Source organism: Chiroxiphia lanceolata, chromosome 21 (genome assembly GCF_009829145.1).
Source record: "Chiroxiphia lanceolata isolate bChiLan1 chromosome 21, bChiLan1.pri, whole genome shotgun sequence".
Lineage (NCBI taxonomy): Eukaryota > Metazoa > Chordata > Aves > Passeriformes > Pipridae > Chiroxiphia > Chiroxiphia lanceolata.
In genome coordinates this window covers 6,263,260-6,283,677 of record NC_045657.1, presented here as the reverse complement: position 1 = coordinate 6,283,677, position 20,418 = coordinate 6,263,260, and the positions used below count along the sequence as shown (strand labels likewise).

The 20,418-nt window shown below is 47.6% G+C and overlaps 1 protein-coding gene across 1 annotated transcript in view; it reads left to right on the top strand.

Annotated features, from left to right (window-relative positions):
• The first annotated feature begins 851 nt into the window (after positions 1–851).
• Positions 852–20,418, top strand: part of FAM102A (family with sequence similarity 102 member A) — a 37,896-nt gene continuing 18,329 nt past the window's right edge. Inside the window, exons 1-2 of the mRNA XM_032708428.1 lie at positions 852–952; positions 2,268–2,904. Coding sequence (XP_032564319.1) covers positions 2,759–2,904 — 146 coding nt within the window. The 5' untranslated portion in view covers positions 852–952; positions 2,268–2,758. The remainder of the gene's footprint in view (positions 953–2,267; positions 2,905–20,418) is intronic.

Sequence of the window (20,418 nt, the reverse complement as noted above, 5' to 3'; positions counted from 1 at the left end):
ACAGTGAGTCACCTGGTCCAACCTCCCTGCCCAAGCAGTGTCACCTGGCACAGGATTGTGTCCAGATGGCTCTGGAGTATCTCTAGTGAGAGAGACTCTACACTCTCTCTGGGCAATCTGTGCCAGTGTGTTGTCACTGCACAGTAAAGTTCTTCCTCATATTCAAGTGGAACTTCTTGCACATCGGTTTCTGCCTGTTGCCTCATGTCCTATTTCTTGGCACCATGGAGCAGAGCCTGGGTCCATCTTCTTGGTACCTTCAGATATTTATACACGCTGATGAGGTCCCCTCTCAGTCGTCCCTTCTCGAGGCTGAACAGCCCCAGCTCCCTCTGCCTTTCCTCATATGAGAGATGCTCCAGTCCCCCAACCATCCTCGTTGCCCCACGCTGGACCCGCTCCAGGAGCTCCATGTCTGTCATGTCAGAGCTGCCCCCGCCATCCCCTCAGCTACAGCGCCAGCTGGGCGCTGCTCGGGCTGCAGAAGGGCCCCGGGACACCCCGTGAGGCGGGAAGCTCGAGGAGCCTCACCCGACCCCACACAACGGCCCCACTGAGAGGACTCCGAAGCCTCCGCGCCCGCCCCCTCGCCCAGGGGGGGCAGGGCTTCCCCAAACTGACAGCCCTGCTCTCCAATCGGTGCGATCTCCTCTCCGCCCCGCGCGCCACTAACCAATCAAATACCGCCGCGCTCAACCCGCCTCCTCGCTGCTGTCCAATCGGGCGGCGCCGCTGTCGCTCCCCCGTCTCGGGACGGAGGGCGGGGGGTTACGCAGGGTCGGTATTCTCGAAGCGCGGCCGCGCCGCCCGCCCCGCGCGCCGCCTGCGCTGTTGGCGTAGCGGGCGCAGTTGGCGCAGCGCGGGCAGAGGCGGCCGTGGCGGGGGAGCGGCGGTCGCCGGGCGAGGAGCGGGCGGGAGGAGCGGGCAGGGCCGGGCAGGCACCGCGCCGCAGGTCTGTGGAGCGCGCCGGGAAGCGGGATGAGACCGCCCGTAGGGCAGCTGGTGATAGGGGGGGCCGGGAATGGGGGTAGGACCGGGCTGCGGGTCGGTGCACGGGCTGGGAGCGGGCTGAGCCCGGGCTGCGGCTCCGGGCACGGGTGGTGGGGTCGGAGCTGGGCACGGCCCGGGCACGGCCCCGATGCTTGGCCCGTGGGGCTGGAAGAGCGGTGAGACCGGGCTGCGGGGCACTCGGTGGTTCGGAGGTGCGGGAGGTGAACTGAGACTGGGCACGGCTTAGTGCAAGGCTCGGAAAGGGAGCCGAGACCTGGGCACAGCTCAGTGCAAGGCTCAGACAGCGAGCCGAGATCTGGGCACAGCTCGGTGTATGGCCCCGGGGTGCTGGGGCAGGCTGTGACCTCCCTGCAGCCTGGTGCGTGGTCCCGGGGTCCGGGGGTGGGCTGGGACCTGTCCTCATCCCGGTGCACAGTCCAGGGAGCTGGAAGGCAGGGTGAGCCCTGGCAGCAGCTCGGCGCAGGGACTGGAGCAGTGTAGAGCAGTGCCACAGGACAGCGGAGGTGCCCAGGCTCCGGCAGAGCCGGCTGGGCTTACCCACAGCCAGCGAGGGGCTTTAACCACCCACACATGCAGGCGGTTGCTAGAATCCCTGAGGATTGTTTGCTGCCCGATGTTCATAACCTTGTCCCTTTTGGATGCTGATCAGCTCCTGCCTCCCTGGTTTGGGTGTTGTGTCGGTGTGTAACGAAATGCCGGTCTCCAGCCCCAAAGCTGAGCCGTGCAGGGCTCGGTGTGGATCCGGCACTGGGGAAAGGCAGCGTTCCCGGTGGGCCTGATGATTGGGCAGCCAGATGACCTGATTCGGTTGTTATGCTCTGTAATCTGGAGCAGACTGCTTGTTTTTTCTCTCTGCTGCTTTCTCCATTTATAAGATACAGGTGCTAACACTTAGGGCTGGTTGGATATGCAGGAAAGAAGCAGATTTTTCAATTCTTGAGATGGCTTTTCCTTATCCTTGTTGGACTACACGTTAGACTGATCTTGCTCTGTAAACTGCTTCTCGAGGTGGTGGCTGAAAACAGAGCAGATTTTTATTAGCTGCTTTGCAAAACAGAAATTACGAGGGGGATGACAACACTGAAGCTTGCCCTAGGCAAAAAGGGGAAAGAGGATGTTGGGGCCAGGCTAATTGGGGCCATACCTCTTCAGACTGGAATGAGTCTGGACTGAATATTACCCATCCAAACAGGTTTTAGAGCAAGAGGAGGAGCCCAAGACTGGCTGGAACTAATTTACTCATTTCCCTCCCAAAGGCTGACCCGAAGACCTGTATCAAGGAGTTGCACAAGAGGAGGAGATAGAAACTGGAAGCTCTCTGAATGTGCTGCCCACAGACTTGAGGCTTCTCTGGGGACTCGAGATGACTTCTCACAAGAGATGCTTTCAGGAGGGGTTGTGCTGAAGACAGAGCACTGCAGCCTCTAACTGGGACAGCTCCTGCTGGTCTGGAGCTGAGACCAACTTCCCTCCCTCCCTTTTCCCTTGGAGATGTTGCAGAGATTTAATCTGACCTCTTCCAGCTCACGTGAAGCCTGCCGTGGTGATGATCCCACAGCCAGATCCGACCACCAAAGAGAAGAGAATCGTGCGTTTGAAGCTGGGCCGTCGTTGTAACTGAACTGGAACTTACTCCCTGCTTGTGCTCCTGCAACGAGTGTCCTTCTTCTGCTTGTCTGTGTCTGTTTTGAGCCACTTCTCCCTGATCTTGTTTGGAATTCCTGAGCTTTTCACGCTGAATTTGCCCATGGCTTTCCTGATGAAGAAGAAGAAATTCAAGTTTCAGACAAGTTTCACTCTAGAAGAGCTGACTGCCGTCCCCTTTGTGAATGGGGTCCTGTTTTGCAAAATCAGGCTGCTGGATGGAGGAGACTTTGCTAGTTTATCTACCAGGTAAGACCCTGCCTGCAGACTTGCTGCGTGGCTCTGCTTCTTTCCCTGGTTATTCATCCCTTGAGCGGTTTAGCATATGGCCACCACTTGCTTACCCCTTGATGGGATTTTAATAGTTCTGTTGTAGGGCCCCACATGCCACATCATTCTCTGGAGCGGGGGAAGTACATAGCTGGAGAGCTCTGAACCTGGGTGGTGTTGGCTGATCTGAGCTGGATTGAATTTTTCAGAGACGAGGGGAGGGAGCGGGAGGTCACTCCCCTGAAAGGGGCTGAGGTTTGTGGGTTAAATCCTCTCTTATATTTTTCCCCTCTCCTTGCCCAAGTTCTCACATACTGCTTCAGACCCTGTGCTGTGTTGTCTTTGTGTCTTACTTGAAACTCAACTCTGTAGAAAACTATATCTAAACAAATCAACCCTTCCCAGCTTTGCTCTCCCACTTTGATTCTGAATTTCTGTTCTTGGTAAGGGTGGAAGTAGCTTGCTTTGCATTGCAAATTGCTGTGCAAGGGAAAACTGCTGCCTGGAGTCAAAGTTGTCAGTGTTAAAGACCCAGTTTATCTCCTTGAACTGATGCCATTGCATCTCCCAGTTTAGAGCAGTCGTGTTTTCTGTGTGATCTGTCACGTTGGGATTGTTCTGCTCCGCATCTTACAAGGCTCTGCCATCGTGTATTGGCGATTCTCTGACTCCTTCAGGCAGGTCTGTCCCTACTCTTGCTACTAATTGCTAATAAAAACTTGCTTTGTTTCTAACTATGCACACAGATTATCACCAGCAGTATGCAAACACGAATTCCATAACAGCCCAGACTTGCTTTCTACCTCAAGATGTGAAGGAAGCCTTCAGTGGCTTTCAAAACTTGTTTTTTTGCTTTCCTGAGTGACTGCTCAGTTTTAAAGGTACAGGATTAGTTTGTGCTAGCTGTTAACTGCTTTATCCCAGGGCTAAAGTCTGGTTTGGGCTGGTTTTCCTCTTTGTGGTGCTGCGTGCTGAGCTTTCTCGTTTCAGGAGAGATTTTATTGGGCAAGCATAAAACATTTGTCTTGCAAACAGAAGTCGTAGGGCATTGCTCAAAGCTTGGGTTTTTTTCCAGAGGCACGATGCAACCTCATCTGAAGTTTGTAGAAACCGTGGGCGTGGAACACCTCCAAAAATGGACTTTGAATTAATTTCTCTTTTGAAGAAAATCTATCAAAAAAGCTTTTCCTCACAGTGTTTCTCCCCTGGGGCTAGGTCCTTGGGTTTGGTGGAAGCAGCTTATCTAAGGAATTCAAACAGTATGTGAACTTGGAAAGAAATTAACCCTTCTGCTTCCTGGAGTCATAATAAACTGAGTTGCACTGGAGGGTGTCTCAGGAAAAGCCTGTGCTGAGAAATGCCCATCTCCCTCTCCCTGTTGTCTCTGAAAGTGGCTTCTGGGAGCCTTCACTGGGGTTTGCTGGTGCTGCCAGCCGTGTGGGTTGTTTTCTGAGCTGGCTGGGGTTCAGCAGTTCACTCAGCAGAGCGCGTTGCAGGTGTGTTCCAGCAGCAAAATCGTCTGTAATTCAAACCAAACACATAAACTGCTCTCCCTGGGCTTGATTGCTTCAAAAGGAGCAAAGGGGAAGTGGGCTGGGGGGTTTGCTGCCTTTCCCCCAACCTGTCTGGGCTCTAACTGAAAGCACATGGAAACCTGTTCCTGTTTGAAAAGTTAAGGCTCTCAGTGGCACTAAGTCATTTGACCTTTTCCAAATATTTTCCCTGTTGCAGTTAGAGAAACTTCAGGAGGGATGAATTTCCAGGAATGGTGAGGAGAAGAGTTACCATGTGGAGAGGCTCCTGGATCATGCCTTGGGCTCTGCTCTGTGCTCCTCTAGTCATTAACATTGCATTTTTTTGATACTCTTTGCATCTAGGGAAAGATTAAAGTGAGAGAGATGCTGTGTCCATATCGTGTTTGAAATCTGTACATTATTTAGGGTCTGTGATTGTTTCTCGTCCCTGAAATCAACCACTTCCAAAACCGATTTTGTTTGAGGTTGTGATGTCTGGGAGGTCATCTCTTATGAGCTGCTTATGTACAAAATCTGGTGTTTGCTCTGCAATTGATTTGGGCTGCTTCTGTGGTCTGTGGCAATCAGAGGTTTGTGGCTGTGATGGAGCTCTTCCTGACCATGAGTTTTCAGAGAACTGATCTGAACAAGGTGTCCCACATCACTTGGAGTCTGTAAACAGAGGGGAGAAGTAGGTGTACGAGCTCTTCATAGGACGCACTAAATCGGGGGTTTTTTCTAGCTATGGTGTGGAATGAAAAGTGTTGTCTGAGAATATAAGAACCTCCAGAAACAGATTTTTCACATTATTTGCAGCAAACTTACCTGGCACCTCGTGCGTGTGGCGGGAGGTGGGAATGTGATATATCCAGGGAGTTGCCAGGTGACACAGGGTTCATTTGACCTGCTCACAGAGCAGAAGCAGCAGGTTGTACTGCTGGCTCCTGTCAGCCCATCCTGGTCCCAAGTCCAGTTCAACCTGGGTTGCACGTACCTGCCACAGCCTGGTGCTGTGGGTCTGGTGGGGCACACCCCAGGCTGGGACTCCCTTCCCAGGCTGCTCACACCCCCTCTGCTCAGCCTGGCTGAAGGGGAACCTGTCTGAAATGCATTAAGACTAAACACTCTTAGGAATTCAAGGCTCTCTGGAAAAGGTCCAGGTCCTGTCAGCACATTCAGCTTTGGGGATCTGCCTCTCTTGGGTTTTCTGGTTTTGTTTTTTTGTTATTTTCTCGCAAGCAGGTACCCTTTTTCCATGCTTCCTGTGCTCAGGCCTTGCCTTAAACCATGTGATTAAGTGGCTGAAGTTACAGCTGTAAATATCCTTTTGCTTGTCCTTTCCCCTCCCTTTGTAAACTCTTCTTACACTGTGGTGGCACTTCTGAGGATGAAACTCCCAGGTTTCACTTTACAGTGAAACAGATGCACAAAAAGCATCTACTGTCTGTGGGTTTATCACCTTGCTGTTGGATTACAGAAGCTGGGCTTCTGAAAATGCATCTGAGCCAGGTGTAGACCAGGCAGATGCTGTATTTCCCCACAGAGAAGTGCCAATATATTCCTTGAATATTATTAGTCCAGATACTTAAATAGCACAGCCGCCAGCGAATTCAGTTGCCTCCCAAGTACCTTTAAAAATAGCAGGCACAGAGCAGTAGGGATGTGTTCATGGCAACCGTTTTTGTGAAGCAGATGGGCGGCTGCATTTTGTACCAGTTTGAAGCTTTTTGGGGGGTTGTGCAGCTTTGTTCCTAGAGAGATGATACCACAAGCTCAGTGGGGGGGGTTCCGATCGGCACAGGCAGGAGCCTGGGTGCCCAGATGAGAGCCCTAAAGCTGCAGGCTGATGTAGGACACGCATGTACATCTTTGGGTATCCTGGAAGAGGAAGACTTGGTTAAATTCCCCGCTCTGTGCCTGCAGTGTCAGTGCCTGTTGAGTGACAGCCAGATGCTCTGTGCCTCGGTGCTGAGTGATCTCTGGCTGCGTGTTGGCAGCGAGCGTTGCCGGTGCACGATGTGAAGGAAGTGGAAAGCCAGGTGTTATCCACAGACTCCTGACACTTCATCCTACATTGTTCTGTTAGCCTGCCAACAGTTTTCACTCTGGTATTTCTGGATTTGAAGGAAGGGATTGTGCTCTGAAATCCCCTGTCTGACTCCAGAGGAAAGACTGTTTTGCATGAGTTGAGCAACTTTGAGGGCATTTCCCACCTTCCTTATTGTCTTCTGAAGGCACCTCAGAGTGTATTTCCTTTGGGACCATGCTTTTCCAAGCATATGCAGTATTTCAGCTTGAATTTGTGATCCTGCCACTCCTGCAGCAGTTCTAACTAAGGAATGTGGCTTGTCTCCTGCGACCCAGCCCTGTTTCCACACAGGCTTGATCTGGTAAGAGCTGACCCTGTTGGGGTGGTCTGACCTCCCAAGTATGTCGGCGCTGCAGCCTGAACCCAGAATGTTCTTAGCCTTGTAATTTTTGAGTCAGTATGAAAGGCCACTTCCTGCACTGCAAACTTTATTTTTTGGGAGTGTAAAGCTGCATCCAGAAAGCCAAAGGAAATGCTGGTATTTGGGAAGGCACCACACTGACAGCTCCCTGTGGACTGAGGTCAGCTTTTGTGTGAGTGTGGCTCTGTCATCCTTGTGTAGGCACAAATGACCTGAAGCTACTTGCTTTTGGCAGCTGGTGGGATGCAAAGCATTATTACATCGTAGTGATACACACAACTTTTTCACATAAATAAAAGGGAGAAGCATTGCCCTGCTAACACAGGGCTTGGTGATTCAGAAACCTTTGTGAAGGGAGGTGCAAGTCTTGCCACCTCCAGAATGCAGCTCTTGGTGGTGAGAGTTAAATCAGCTACTTCACTGTCTTCACATAAATAGTCATTGTGCCTGATGTTATGGGATACTTCAGGTAATTAGGTTCACAGTGTTTGGCTTTTTCAGACTGGAAAATCGTTAACTGTTTGTTTAATTAGAGACTGAAGGACTGATTCAGCCGGCTGAAATGTGAATCTTCACCACTGTCTGCCTTAAAACAAAGATTAGGTAACTAAATAGTTTCTTCTAGAGTCCTCAAGAGGGAAGAAAACTGTAGTGAAAGGAGGAGATCTCTGGCTGAGTTCTGCCTCTTGATTCCAGTGCAATTGCCATGGTTTAGTAGAGCAAAGAACTTGGTTGTGGCTTTAAACTGTTCTCCCAGTCCCGTATTTTAGGACAATAGGCTCTATCCTCTGCTAGGGCATGGGGTGTGACAACACATTTTAAAAGTACTTTTATTGCAAACATGTCTGAAAATGTAGACCTTCCCTATGCGTACGTATATTCCTAATACACAGATCAAGAGAGTGAGTTTTAATGTTCCAGAGCTGTTTCACACACTAACATCCTTCCTTCCTGGCAGAGCCTCAGCAATAGGCTCGGGGTGTTAATGGAGAAGGGATTTGAACACAGCCTCTAGAAGTGATTTGCAATCAAACATACCCTATTTCAAGATAATATTATAGCACCTGCTGTGCCTTGCATTCTGAAACAAATACAGAGAAAAGAGACAGTGAAGATGAGAAAAAGGAGTTCATTCCAGAAGTGTAGCTAAACATAGGTACAAATTGTGAGAGCAGAAGCAGTGGATGAAGTTGAACCTCTGGCAAGTTGGGGGTGTTGGAAGAATTGCAGAACTGATAGAGCACCACACAAACCAGACACAAACTATCTTGAGCTGCGCTATGAGTTTGCAGAGCACTTCTGTCACCTTTCCTGGGCTCTGGCAGCTACACCTGCCCCAGCCAGGGTGGGTTGATTTGCTTTGTGCCAGACTTGCCTCTTCCTGTCACCACATTGGGGCCTGTCACAAGACTGGCAGAATTATGTCAAAACCTTCCTTCCACGGGCGCTGTATCCTGTTGAGTAAAGAACAGTCTCTGTTCATGGTCTGACTCTGCCCTGCCTGCTGTGGCTCAGGCAGGGGCTGCTCTGTTGAGCAGAAGCTGTAATCTAAAGCCCTGTAACCGATCTGCTGTGTGTACAGCATCAGTAAATACGTTTGGATACAGCCGGCTTTCAAACTTCCCCCTCCTCGCCGATTCTGAGCTGGCATTGCTTTGACAGCTGACTCTTAGCAACAGCCTTATCTGTGTGGCTTAGGCAGCCCTTGGCTCAAAAAATTGCTCATTGAAAATTAATGTTCTGCTTGGAGATTTGGCCACCTTGATTTGCAGGGTGACGGTACCATCAGCTCTGGCTGAGGACAAGGGGAGGTAGAAGAGGGTGGCCTCCCCTTCCTTTAAGACATGTATTTATTTCTGAAGTACAGGGAAAAACCTAAATGGCTTCCAGTCTGTTTATTCTTTGTGTGCTCTTGAGCTGCCATCAGTGTTGACTCTAGCTTTGTAGCTGAATTTCTGAGGAATTCATGCGTGCCTTCGGGAGCCTGTGGTCTCACTGCACAGCAGTTGATATTTTAATAGGCCATAAGTTGCCCGTGGCAAGTTGCTCTGGTACCAGTTTCTAGATGAATGAGGCAGGTAAAGATTTATTTCTTATTATTATTTTATTGCAGGAAGCTACATCTGGTAGTGTTTCAGGAAAGAGCCCAGCCTGTCCCTCAGATCAGAAACCTCCCTCACTTCAGGGCAAGTGTGTAAGCTGGCAGGATGGGATGGTGAGGCCTCACAGCATCCACCTGAGCGTGGCTCTGTGGGGTGTCATCCGTGAGAGGACGGGCGGATGTGGCTCTGTGTGTGACCTCCTTTTTTCAAACAGGATGTGTTCTGCATCCTCTGTGGGCTGCCAGTTCTGCGCTTGCAGCCTGCTCTGAAATGGGTCTGGAATTATTTCATAGCTGTGGGTTGTTGTAGAATAAACTAGAAGCCTTTAGGAGTAGCCTGAACCAACATCTGGATCTGCCTGTTTCTTCTGTAGCATCCTGTGACTTTGCATCAGGAATCTGTGCTGCAAAGGTGATGATTTCAGGTGTTATCTCAGGATTTGTTAGCCCACCCCAGTACCAGCTGCTTGCCCTGCAGGGTTAGAGACTTTTTTTTTTTTCCTCCTTGGAGTTTATTCATATTATGCCAAGTGCACTTGCTGGGAGACACGATGCACTTCTCTGTCGTAACTCCAGACTTGGCATCACGATCCCTCTGGTACCATACAGTGGGACTCGGCATCTCATTTTAGTGCCTGGGTTTGAAAAGCACTTCCCACTGGACAAACAGTTGTGCCTGTGTTCACTGGATGAACAGCCTTCTTGTTTGGTGTATTTTTAATCTGATGAGCAAGAAAGGCAATTGTTGTGCGGGATTCAAAATCGCTGACGGTCATGGGTGTTGTTTTCACGTGCTCCCCGTGGGTCTCCCGTGTAAGCTCAGCTGGTAAAGCCAAGATGAGGAGATGGGATGGAGTTATGGGGATGAGGAAGAAAATGCAGAGGAAGCACATGGAGACTAAAGGATTGGGAGGAGGCAGGTGTGGAAGAGACAGGATGCTCCAGATTACCAGTAGCATATACAGTCTGTATAGTGGCTGCACACCCTGCGGATGGAAAGTAGCTGAGCTGGCAAGAGAGCAGGATTATGCCTTTCCTTTAGCTGGATTTATCCTACTTCATTGGTGAGAGAAGGCCTTGAAAGAAGTCCCATGTTGTAGTAGGAGATGGAACTGAAGCTAAAAATACTTTTACAGCTGTATGCTGTATTTTAAATAAGAAATGAACCCTGAAAGCACTGAGAGGGAGGAAGGAAGAGAGTGTGTGGATTTACAGTCCTGGAAGGGCTAGAAAGCTGCAGCACTAATTAGTAATGCAGCTTTAGAGACCTACACAACCATCACCCCTGCATGTGGTTGGTAACTAGCCTGAAATGTGCTCTCTGAAATAAGCAACTAAAGCTAGAAAACTTTCTTTTGGAGCTTCCTAGAGCTACACGTTTGCCTCAATGATGCAGGTTCCCTCTCTTGCCTTTCAGTGTACCAGGTCTTTTCCGTGCCTTTCAGAAATTGCCAAGCACTATTCTCCAGTCTGGCTTTGCAATGAAAAAGGAGCTCAAGGAACCTGTAATAGAAAACCCTCTGAAAGGGATGTGGCCTCAGGGTTTCAATTTGAGGTAGTCACATACCTCCATTTTGCTTCCAGAATAAAACTCTGTATGAAATGACTGTGGCAAGATGTTTCACTAATGGGTATTGGGTTAATGATCAACAGAGGCTCCCTCAGCCAGCTGCCACATGAAGGACTGGTCAGCACACGCCTTCTTGTGCTCCTACCTGCCAGTGGAGCTTCCATTCCTCCTGAAATGCAAGCTGTGAGTGTGAGGAGTACAAAACAGGCAAGACAGAGTGAGCCCTGACAAAGTTTTCCAACCATCTTGTTCTCTGTCCAGTCACTTCTGTTTCCACTCTTTAAGGGGTAATATTGCTCATCAAATTAAAAACACAAATGGCCAAGGGAGGAGGAGGGAAAGGGTTGCCTGGAAAAACTCAGGCATAGAGAATTAGTTCTTTTTTTTTTTTTCCCCAGCCTTCTATCAGACTCTTTGAGGCTTTATCTGTGCTTTGCAACAGCAAAGGTGAGGTTGGGTGTGGTATAGTGGTGTTCAGTGGATTTTTGTTTGCCTCTGTCCAGGCTGGGGAGAGGGTTTTCAGCTTGACTGTGTTTTCATGATGCTTTTTTCTCCTGCTACTTCCTGTTCTTCCCATCCTCCCTGTGCCTCCATATCACAGAATATGAGGGAGGCATCTGGGATATTTATAATTCAGCAATTTTTCCAGAACTGTTAATGCTCCATTGCCCTGGAACGGAGCAATACCATTCCCACTTGACAAAGACTTGCTGTACCAGTCAGCCCCAGCTAGTGCAGCGTCCTGTTTCCAGGCTAAGCAATAAGGGCTCTGCAGAGGTAGTCTGCTTGCCTCTGTTACAGATTAATTATGCAGTAACCCCTCTGCTGGAAAGCTCTTTTCCTGGCTTCTGTCAGTGGCCTGTTCTGGTAACACAAGGCATCTGCATAAATGTTGAATTCCTTTCAAGTGCAGCGCTGCTCATTTTGTACCTTCAGCAGCCTGCAGTGCTCCTGCTGCAAGGGAAACTCTGTGCTGTGGAGGGGGAGTGTATTTCCTACAACTGTTTCTGTCATTTGCTGCTGTTCTGCTCTGTTGAACACTCTTTTTGTGCTGTACAGGGAGTAGCTGATCGTACTCTGGCTGCTGTTCTCTTTAAGGTCCATTTCTGATGTATTTTTGTAGCAATGTCTTTTCCTGCTATAAGTGCAAGTGTGTCTGTTCTGTCAAAACAAACCTGCATGTTGTTTTCCCTCCAAAAGTAATGCAAGCACATCTCCAATGTCGTTTGCTCTCAGTAGGGGAGAATCAAGGGAGTGTGTTGGAATACAGCTTGTGGTGACAGCCACAGAGGAGGTGAAGGCTCTCTGATCCACAGAAACCTGCTCCTGGCAGTGGGAGCCTGTGCTGACATCTCCCAGGGGCTTAACCAGCGCCGACTGCTGCTGCAAAATGCAGAGCTCTTCCCTATTCTGCTTTTAACCCAGATGTAATTTGTGAAATTACATTTCTCTGATTAGGACAAGTTGCTTCATGAGATATTGGTTGCTCTTAGGGAATTGTTTTTCTGCAGCTGTGGCTCCAGAGGAGCAAAAGCAGCTCTAGCTGCTCCGTCTCAGACCCTTTTCTCTCCCCTCTTGCTGGCTCTGTCAGTCTGGCATAACACCAGTTCTGGCACTCCCCAGTTGGGGCAGAAGGGAAGGGATTGTTGGGAGAGGCAGAGTTTAGAAGTCCAAGCCCGTCACCAGCAGTACGGAGATGAGTCAGGGGGCACAAGCTTTTCTCAGCAGCCTCTTCTCATTTGCAAACCTCTCCTGCTGAGTGGCCTTTTTACTGATAAACCCCAACAGCAATAGATATCAATGGAGGGGACATCCAGGGGACATCCAGGGAGAATGTGTTTGGACCTTGTCTTTAAAACCAGTGGCCTGGTTCGTGCTGCTGAGTGGTGCCTTTATAAAGGAGCCGTGGTAAAGCACCTGTGTTCATCGTGGAGTGGAAAAGCTGCTGTTAACACATAAAGGGCTTTCTCCTGGACTGTTGTGTTTGTTTTGAGTAAACATGTACTGTATAGAAGTGACTCACAGGGAAACATGTCTGAGCATGGTAGGGTGTTACCTCTTGGGTAACTAAACCTACTTTTAGCACCGGGGTTGACTTCAGGCAGCTTATTTACTGGAGGGCTCTTCAGCATGTTTGAGCCAAATTGCAGTGATGTTACATCACACAGTGTTAATGAAATTATTCCAGAAATGAACTTGGCCTCATGTGCAGGTTAATTTGCACTATAAAGACTTCTCTGGCAAACTCTCCTGGTTGAAACAGGGTTGATATTGGCAAAAAAAAGTCACTTAATTATTCTGGCATCAGTATGTTTTCACGTGCCATAAATCTGCCTTGGAGGCAAAAGGATTTGTCTCTCTACATCACTTGCATTAGGAATGTTGTTCCTAGTCTTGTGTTCATTCCCTTCAGGGTTTTCATTTGCCAGATTTACTATCCCAGCAAAGCCTTGAAATACTGAGCTGACCCATGTCTTGATTTTTCTCATCTTAGGGGGCATGTGTGGATTTCTTTTGATTTTGAAAGGTAGGGTGGGGGGTTTTTCATAAAAACCTTTTTTTCTTCATTAGAGCATCTTGTTTTGAAACACAGCTTTCTTGTATCAGGGAGTTGTAGCCATGTCTTGTGCCCTGTGTAGTGGGGACATTATCAGAGTTCTCCTTGTTGGAGTTTATGTTGCTGTCTTTCTTCACTGGGAATTTAAATTTGGTCAGCAAAAGGCAAATCTGGAATCTCTCAGAATGACAGCTAGCACTTAGGGGATGAAGAAAGTTTATAAATACACCAGCAATGGATAATCAGTGTGTCTTCATTTTACATCTGTGGTCTGCCAGAAGTGAAAAGGCTTTCTAGAAAAGCTACAGTGTGATACAGAAACATGTATTGACTCTGAAATGTGGTGGATTATTCCACCTTAATCTTGTAAGCATCTGTACAGAACAAACCTTAGAGGTTTTCTGAAGCATTTGGGACCTTATGAAACTTTGATTCCACCATCTGTTAGAACCAGAGGGGAAATTTGAATCATGCTTTGTCCAAAGGGCCAACAAACCCTTGGAAGAGTTGGGATTTTTTTTCCCCCCCTCTTTTAACTTTCATGGGTTTTACTGTGCAAGTGAGTTGGTAATGAGCCTGAACACCCCTCAACCCCCCAGTAGCATGGAAGTCTCTCAGCTTGGGGTTTGCTCGTGCCCCTGTAACTCCAGCTGGCCTGGCTGGAGGTGCAGGTAAGAGTTCATAAGCGGTACCTTAGTTAAGTTGTCCCCATACCTGTTTTATGCACTGAGCACTTCTGATTGTTCAGTGGTTGTAGTTGTGGAACATTAGATCTGAAAGGTGTTTATGCCCAGAGTTAGACAAGTTCTTCAGAGCGTGCTGGGCGTGGACTGCAGGGTAGCCCAGTCTGGGGCTGGGACAGGCTGGAGAAGGCAGCACCAGCACACAACAACCTCAGCGAGGCAGCTGGTGGTGACCTGGGCAGACTCGAGTGGAATCCAGTGCAGACCTGCTCTTGTTTCTTCTGCAACTGAAATCCTTGTGAATTTGCTTAAGAGAGGAAAGCACTGGTGGTGGGCTGGGCAGCCTGGCACATGGCTCGTTCTTGGCTAATCCAGCCCCAACGTAGTCTATCAGAACAATAGAAGTAGGAGTTGGTGTGGTGACTCAGTGCATGATCAGAGTTCAAAAAAAGCAAATGCGTCTTTCAGCGTTCAATACGTACGTTATTACAGACTTGTGCCCTAGTAACTGAGTCATCTATCCAGTTATTCCATTCTCTACACTAAAGAGTTTGGTGGTTCTTTGCTTGTGATCTTTTTGCTCCTGGCACACATCCCTGGCCTCAGACCAAAAGGAGCTTGTGCTCTGTAGATGTGGCAAGAAGTCCTTGGATATGTGCTGCTCCGTGTTGGTCTGCCTTCAGCACAGTGTGTAACAGTAGATGTATTGCACAGCATTTGCTGTTACACTCCCTTCTTGGCCTTGTTTTCCTGATGTCCAGCTTTTCTTCTTTGCTGTGAGATGACAGACTGTAAATTATAAATACCTCAAAGCACAGTGGCTCTGCTGGGCATGTCCCATCTGCACAGTGCCTTGTATTGTCCCTTACTGCTTTGCAGCTAAGTCTGTTAGAATTATTTCCCCATGCCTTCTCCCTGCTCCACCCTTGTTCAACTCATCTGACTTGTTCTATAGCTTAAGTTTTAAAGGGTCATTTTTCTGACTTTTTTTTTTTCTCCATTTGGCACAATTTTTATTTCTTTATGCAACTTCTGCTGTAGCACTCAGTCACCAGCTGAATGCAATTTTTAAATAACCTCCATTGTTTCTTTTAGTATTTTTAACATAGTTCATGTTAGGAGTAGATTAGAGGTTTTAAGATTTAGATACAAGGAATGATTGGAAATATTTCTTTCTAGAATAACCCCCAAAGGTTTTAGAAGCCCTGGATGTACTGGAGAGTTTGGCTACCCAGTACAGTGATCTGGAATGCATGGGATGAACTGCACTGGTAAACTCTTGCCTATAGGACATTGTGCATGAGGTGCAGCATTTCATGTCTGTCACTTATAAAAGACATGTGTCTGGGTGCACATGACTGAAGTCCAGACATAACTGAATTACTTTCAAAGAAGCTGTTAATACACAACTAGGAATGCTGATGCTCGAGGGTTTTCTGCTGGTGATTGACTGACTGCCACCCCAGTTTTCCAGGAGGTATTATCACTCCCTGGCTTGTACTGGTGGACCTTTATCAAGATTGATCACTGCCTTGGAGGGAACTGTAACATGCAGTTCAAAAGCTTTACGGAAATAGGCTTCTTCTGGAAATGAGGTTAAAGCCATAAAAAGTCAATCCCTTGCCTGGTAGATACCAGCTTATTCCTAAGGAGGATTTCTAAATCATTCTTTGAATCCTGTTTTTTATTCCATGCTCGCCTGGTTGTTTTTGCTCCAGTTCTTTCCTCGCCTGCCTTTGACATACTTGGTGCTGTCGTCATCGTCCCCTGTCCCCCAGTGAAGCCTGACTGCTCCTTACCTTGGTTTCTCAGCTGTGGCTGAGGTTTCTTGCATTAGCTTTTTTCTTTCCTGTGCGTTTGCCATTAATCCTTTTTCCTGTATTTGTCTCATGTACAGTCAAATAAGGATTATGCAGGCTGTGCTGTTAACTGCATCAGTGGAATCTGGTTTTCTGAGCTGACTTTCCCCTACTCTTCCTTCCCCGTTCACTCTTCCCCCGCTTCCCCAGCTGCCAGCAAACAGCAGGAGTGGATGTATGTCCATCTCCTGGTGTGAGACTGTGGGGCACAGCATGATGAAACCCTTCAGAAATTTTTGGAGGGTTCATGTTCCCTCCAGAAAATGCTGGGTCATGTGAATGCTTCATTCTTAAAGCATTGTTGTTCACATTTGGCATTTGGAGAGCCCATATTTATGACTGGTCTAGTGCAAATGAAGAATTAAATGGCTGTAAGCTGATGCCAAGAGGGAGGTGTGGGTCGGTGTCCCTCTCCATCATGGGCCATTGGAATGGGTTTGCTGGGAATTCAGAAGTTAATTTTGCAAGCCAGTGGTAGATGTGATGACTTTACTGCCGAACCCTTGCTTAAAACACTTGCAGTGCTTTAACATCCAAATAAGACTTGTTTCAAATGACAAAGGCTTGCTCAGTTCTCTCAGTGACACAGGCTGCATCATCTGTCTCTGAGCCATTTTTCCATCATAACTGCTCGTGTCTCCTGCACAACAACCAGCACTTGTCAGCTGGAGAATACGGGGTTGTTTGCAGAGGGGGAGACGTCCAACTCCTGGGGTTGGCAGTTGTTCTGCTCAGTGATGTAAGCCCAGGCACAACAGAGTAACTTTATTGTGGGGAGCTCTGTCAGCCCTTGCTCTGCTTCTGCTCAGGGAAGGCAAAACTCCTCCGTGTAAACTTGCTGTAAAGCATTTCTCCACCTCCAGGTTGGATGGATGCCTTGGATTTCACGCATTGTGTATCCAGCTGGGTTTTATGATCCTTTGTGATGTTCCCCAAGGAATATGGTGTGTCACCTCTGGTTCTTGGGATACATTTCCACTGAGCTTCCCAGCACTTGTTACTGCATCATGTTTGCTTCTGCTTTCTGCCTGTGTATGAGCTTGACAACAAAACAAAATGGATTATGGCAGCTCTAAGCTTTTACTGGTGTGACCCATTCCTGTGCTATCTGTGCACGGTGCATCTTGTTCATTGTGGATTTCTCTCCTTTTTCTTGCCAGGCATCTGGATGGCAAAGCCTCAGAGCTGCATTTTAATTTTATAATGTGTGCTGCAGTGAAGTGCCCTGTCCTAAGCCCATTATTTGGGGATACCTGCAGATTTTGGATCATATATCTAAACCAGCTAATGGCTAAATGAGGGCTTGCTTTCTATTATATATGTAGATTCACCCACATTTGTAATTTCTGTGTTTTGTAGGCAGTGATCAGGCCCTGTTTTTGCAGCAGGACCTGCTGTGTTAGTAGGATGGAATATATTTTGGTGTGCTGTGAATGCTGGGGTGTGAATATTGGTTCCTCAGCATCTTAGAAAGTCAGTTTTGAAACAGGCTTTTCAGGGAATTTTCCTTACCCTTACCAATGGTTTTTCTTACAGCTTTGCACTAGAAAACCTGGTTAAAATAGTAACTGTCTTCTCTAGAGCATAACACAGGATTGCTCCCGGCTTTGCCAAGCTAAGGGAGTGTCAGTGATCCTGCTCTAATTGAGCCTGTGGGAGGACTGGGGAATAGATGAGACTGTTCTTAGGGTGGTCTCTGCAGCTGAAAGCAGAGCTGTGTAAAGAAATGCTGTAGAAGATGCCCTTCATGTGCAATCTGCTGAAATAACTGGATTTTTTGTTTCTTTATTCCCCTCTGTGATTGAGGAGATCGTACCCACATTGCTGAGGTTGTGTTACCTTCCTCCCAGAAGACTCACTGCTGGTGTGCCAGGGCCCTTCAAGGGCTGCTCTTCAACCCATCGCACTTAAAAGAATCTGAGCTGGGAGTTGGCTTGGTGGCCTTTGTAAAATGGTTTTATCTTTCCTGTGCCTTATCAGATGAGCTGCTGCTACTCCTACTGCAGTGGTGAACCAGTGAGGAGGATGCAGAGCGAGTGAGCAGGAGGATTAGTTCTGCTTGAAGGCTCTGACACAGATCCACATCTCAGAGGGGGGACAGCGAGCATGTGGACTGACCATCAGAAATAGGAAGGCTTACCCTTCCCCTTTGTGTAGAAGAGGAGGAGAAAATCTGAATAAGAAGCTCTATATGTGTGCTTATCTATCTACCGTCTCATTTAGCCTGAGGTTTTCCCACATCTGCTCCCGTGCACGAAATGTCAGACTGAGACACGCTGCTCTACTGAAACATTCAGCATTAAAAAACTATTTTTCTGTTGTCATTGCCCTCCCAGTAAGGCTGTGGCCTTTTTATGACACACTGTCTTACATGTGACAACTGCCATAAAGTAAGGGTGAAACATCTGCTTTCCTAAATGCTTCAGCAAGGCAAAAGTGTTTCAGCGAGTGGTGCATTGGAAGCTTGATACCCAGTTGGGCACAACTCAGCCCTCAGTCTGTAAATAGAAGTTTTAATCTCTGTTCTAGTGTTTCATTAGCTAGGTTTTCATGTGGGAGAGAGGGAGCCCAAGATAGCACGGGTCATATACGTGGCCTTTTTCTAGAAGTGTTTGCTTTAGCCAGCTTGGATTCATAGGGAGCTTTGTGGCTTTCTGGAACAGTGCTATTCTGTCCACGGCACTAAAATCACAGTTGGTAAACAGCTCCTCTTTAAAATCTGTTCCTTGTGTGTTCTTCTACCTGTCTCCAGAGCTGTGTGTGAGATCTGAACACAAAGAGGCCTTGGAGGCTTCACCAAGCTCACTGCTGCTCCTCTAAAAGCAGGTAAAGCGGTGGGTTCCTGCTGTGCATCGTTCCCATTACTTGGATTTATGCAATGCTATGGTGAAACATCTCCCAGCTGCTCTTTTTCTGGTAAACCTTCTTTCAGGGGATAGGATGGTGGATAAGGGATGCAAAATACTGTTCCTCTGGCTGGTCACAGAGCTGGAGGTAGATGAGCAGCTCCAGGGTTGGAAGACCCAAGAAGCTCCTTCTGAAACTCCACTTTCCCCAAAAGCTGCCGCAGGGTTGCATCAGTTTATTCTGAGGAGATATATTTAGGTCTTGAAGAGTAATTACACAGCTTTGAATAAGTCTCAAGTCAGAAGAGGGCAAAGCTTAGCTTGGCAGAGATTCAGCCTTCTGGGAGTCTTCTTGCAAAATGGTCCAGGCAACTTTTTTTAAAATAAAACTTCTGAAGAAGACCCACTGAATTGGCACCTGGTACCAGGCATTGGTCTGAACTATTTCTGGCTCTCCAAATACAGAGTAAAACTTAAAATTAGACACTTCTGGTTTTAAGCTGTGAGTTTCTGCTTCACTTTTAGTTGCCTTGTGATTAGGATGGAAGGAAACGCCTCTCGGTGCAGCCCTCACCACCCTTCTTGTGTGTTTTTTGTTTCTGTATGATGGTTCCTAATTGTACATCAGAGAATATTCTAGAGCTAAGTACAAAACTGCTCATCATCTGAGTTCTCCTTTTTTTTTTTGTCCCTATTTTAGTGTTCTCTAATTACCAGCCTGACGATAGCTTGGTGGGAGGTGGATAGGCAAAGCCCGTTGCTTCCCCACATGCCATATTTTGGAAGTGTGGAATTAATTTTTAAGAGTTTGGTTTGAAACAATAGAGCTGTCCCTTGCTTGTCTAATGATACAGACCCAGCCCCCACCCTTAAGAGCCACTCTTTAAAGTAAAAAAAAAAAAAAAAAAGGGAGGTTGAAATTCATTGTTGAATGATTGTGAAACTTGTGACTGGAGAGCAGCTCAGCATTTTATCCTGTAAACTCCCTCTCACCCTGTGCAGACTATTCCAAAGACATAAAAAGCCCCAAGCTATGCTGCACCTGCAGCTTGGGTTCGTGTTCACTGTTCTGTGGGTAACATAACCCCCCCCAAATCCTTTTCCTAATCCCTTGCACTGTGTGGTATCTACAGCAGTTTTGGGAAGCCAACACACATCCCTAATAAGAAGCAGAATGTCTGTTAGCAGAACTTTTGCTGAAGGCAAATTAGCTATGAAGCTCTTTATTGCTAATCAGTACTTTTTTCCCGCGTTTTGAAGTAATTAGCCTTCATTGGACTTAGCAGCATCCAGCAGATGCTTAATCATGGCTGCATTGTAAAAAGAGTGAGAACTCCTGAGTAAGGAAACTCGTGCTGGAGCAGCCCTTGATGATCCCACTCACAGAGCAGCTTCAGCATCTGGGAGCTGGAGCTTAGTCCCGTAAATACTCACTTTTGCAGGAGTTAGAGCTCTGAGCAGGGCTGAGAACAAGGTGTGTGAACTGTGAACAGTGTGCTGTTCTACCCGTCTGATTGAACATCATTCACTTGTAGCTGCCTTCCAGCATTCAGCATGAAGCCTTGCTCTCTAGAAAACAGCAATTCCTTTCTAAAGACACCTAATGCAGCTAAAACATTCAGTGATTTCTGCATCCCCCTGTACCTGCCTTGCATCACTGAAGCACACGTGTCCTCAAGTGTTTTTCCATTCTGTTGAATTCCTCTTTTTCATCTGTGGCTGAGTTTTCCTTCCTTTAGGTCATTCAAGATACCTGCTACTGAGTCAGGTTTAAGGCACCCACATCTGAAATGTAACTTGCCTAATTTGGCTGGCTCGGTGAATATTTTATTATAGGCAAAACCTTTTTATTCCCTCCGGAAGTGTTTATTCTCCTGTCTGAAAGAGCTGGACTGAGTTGAGTGGAGCAATGA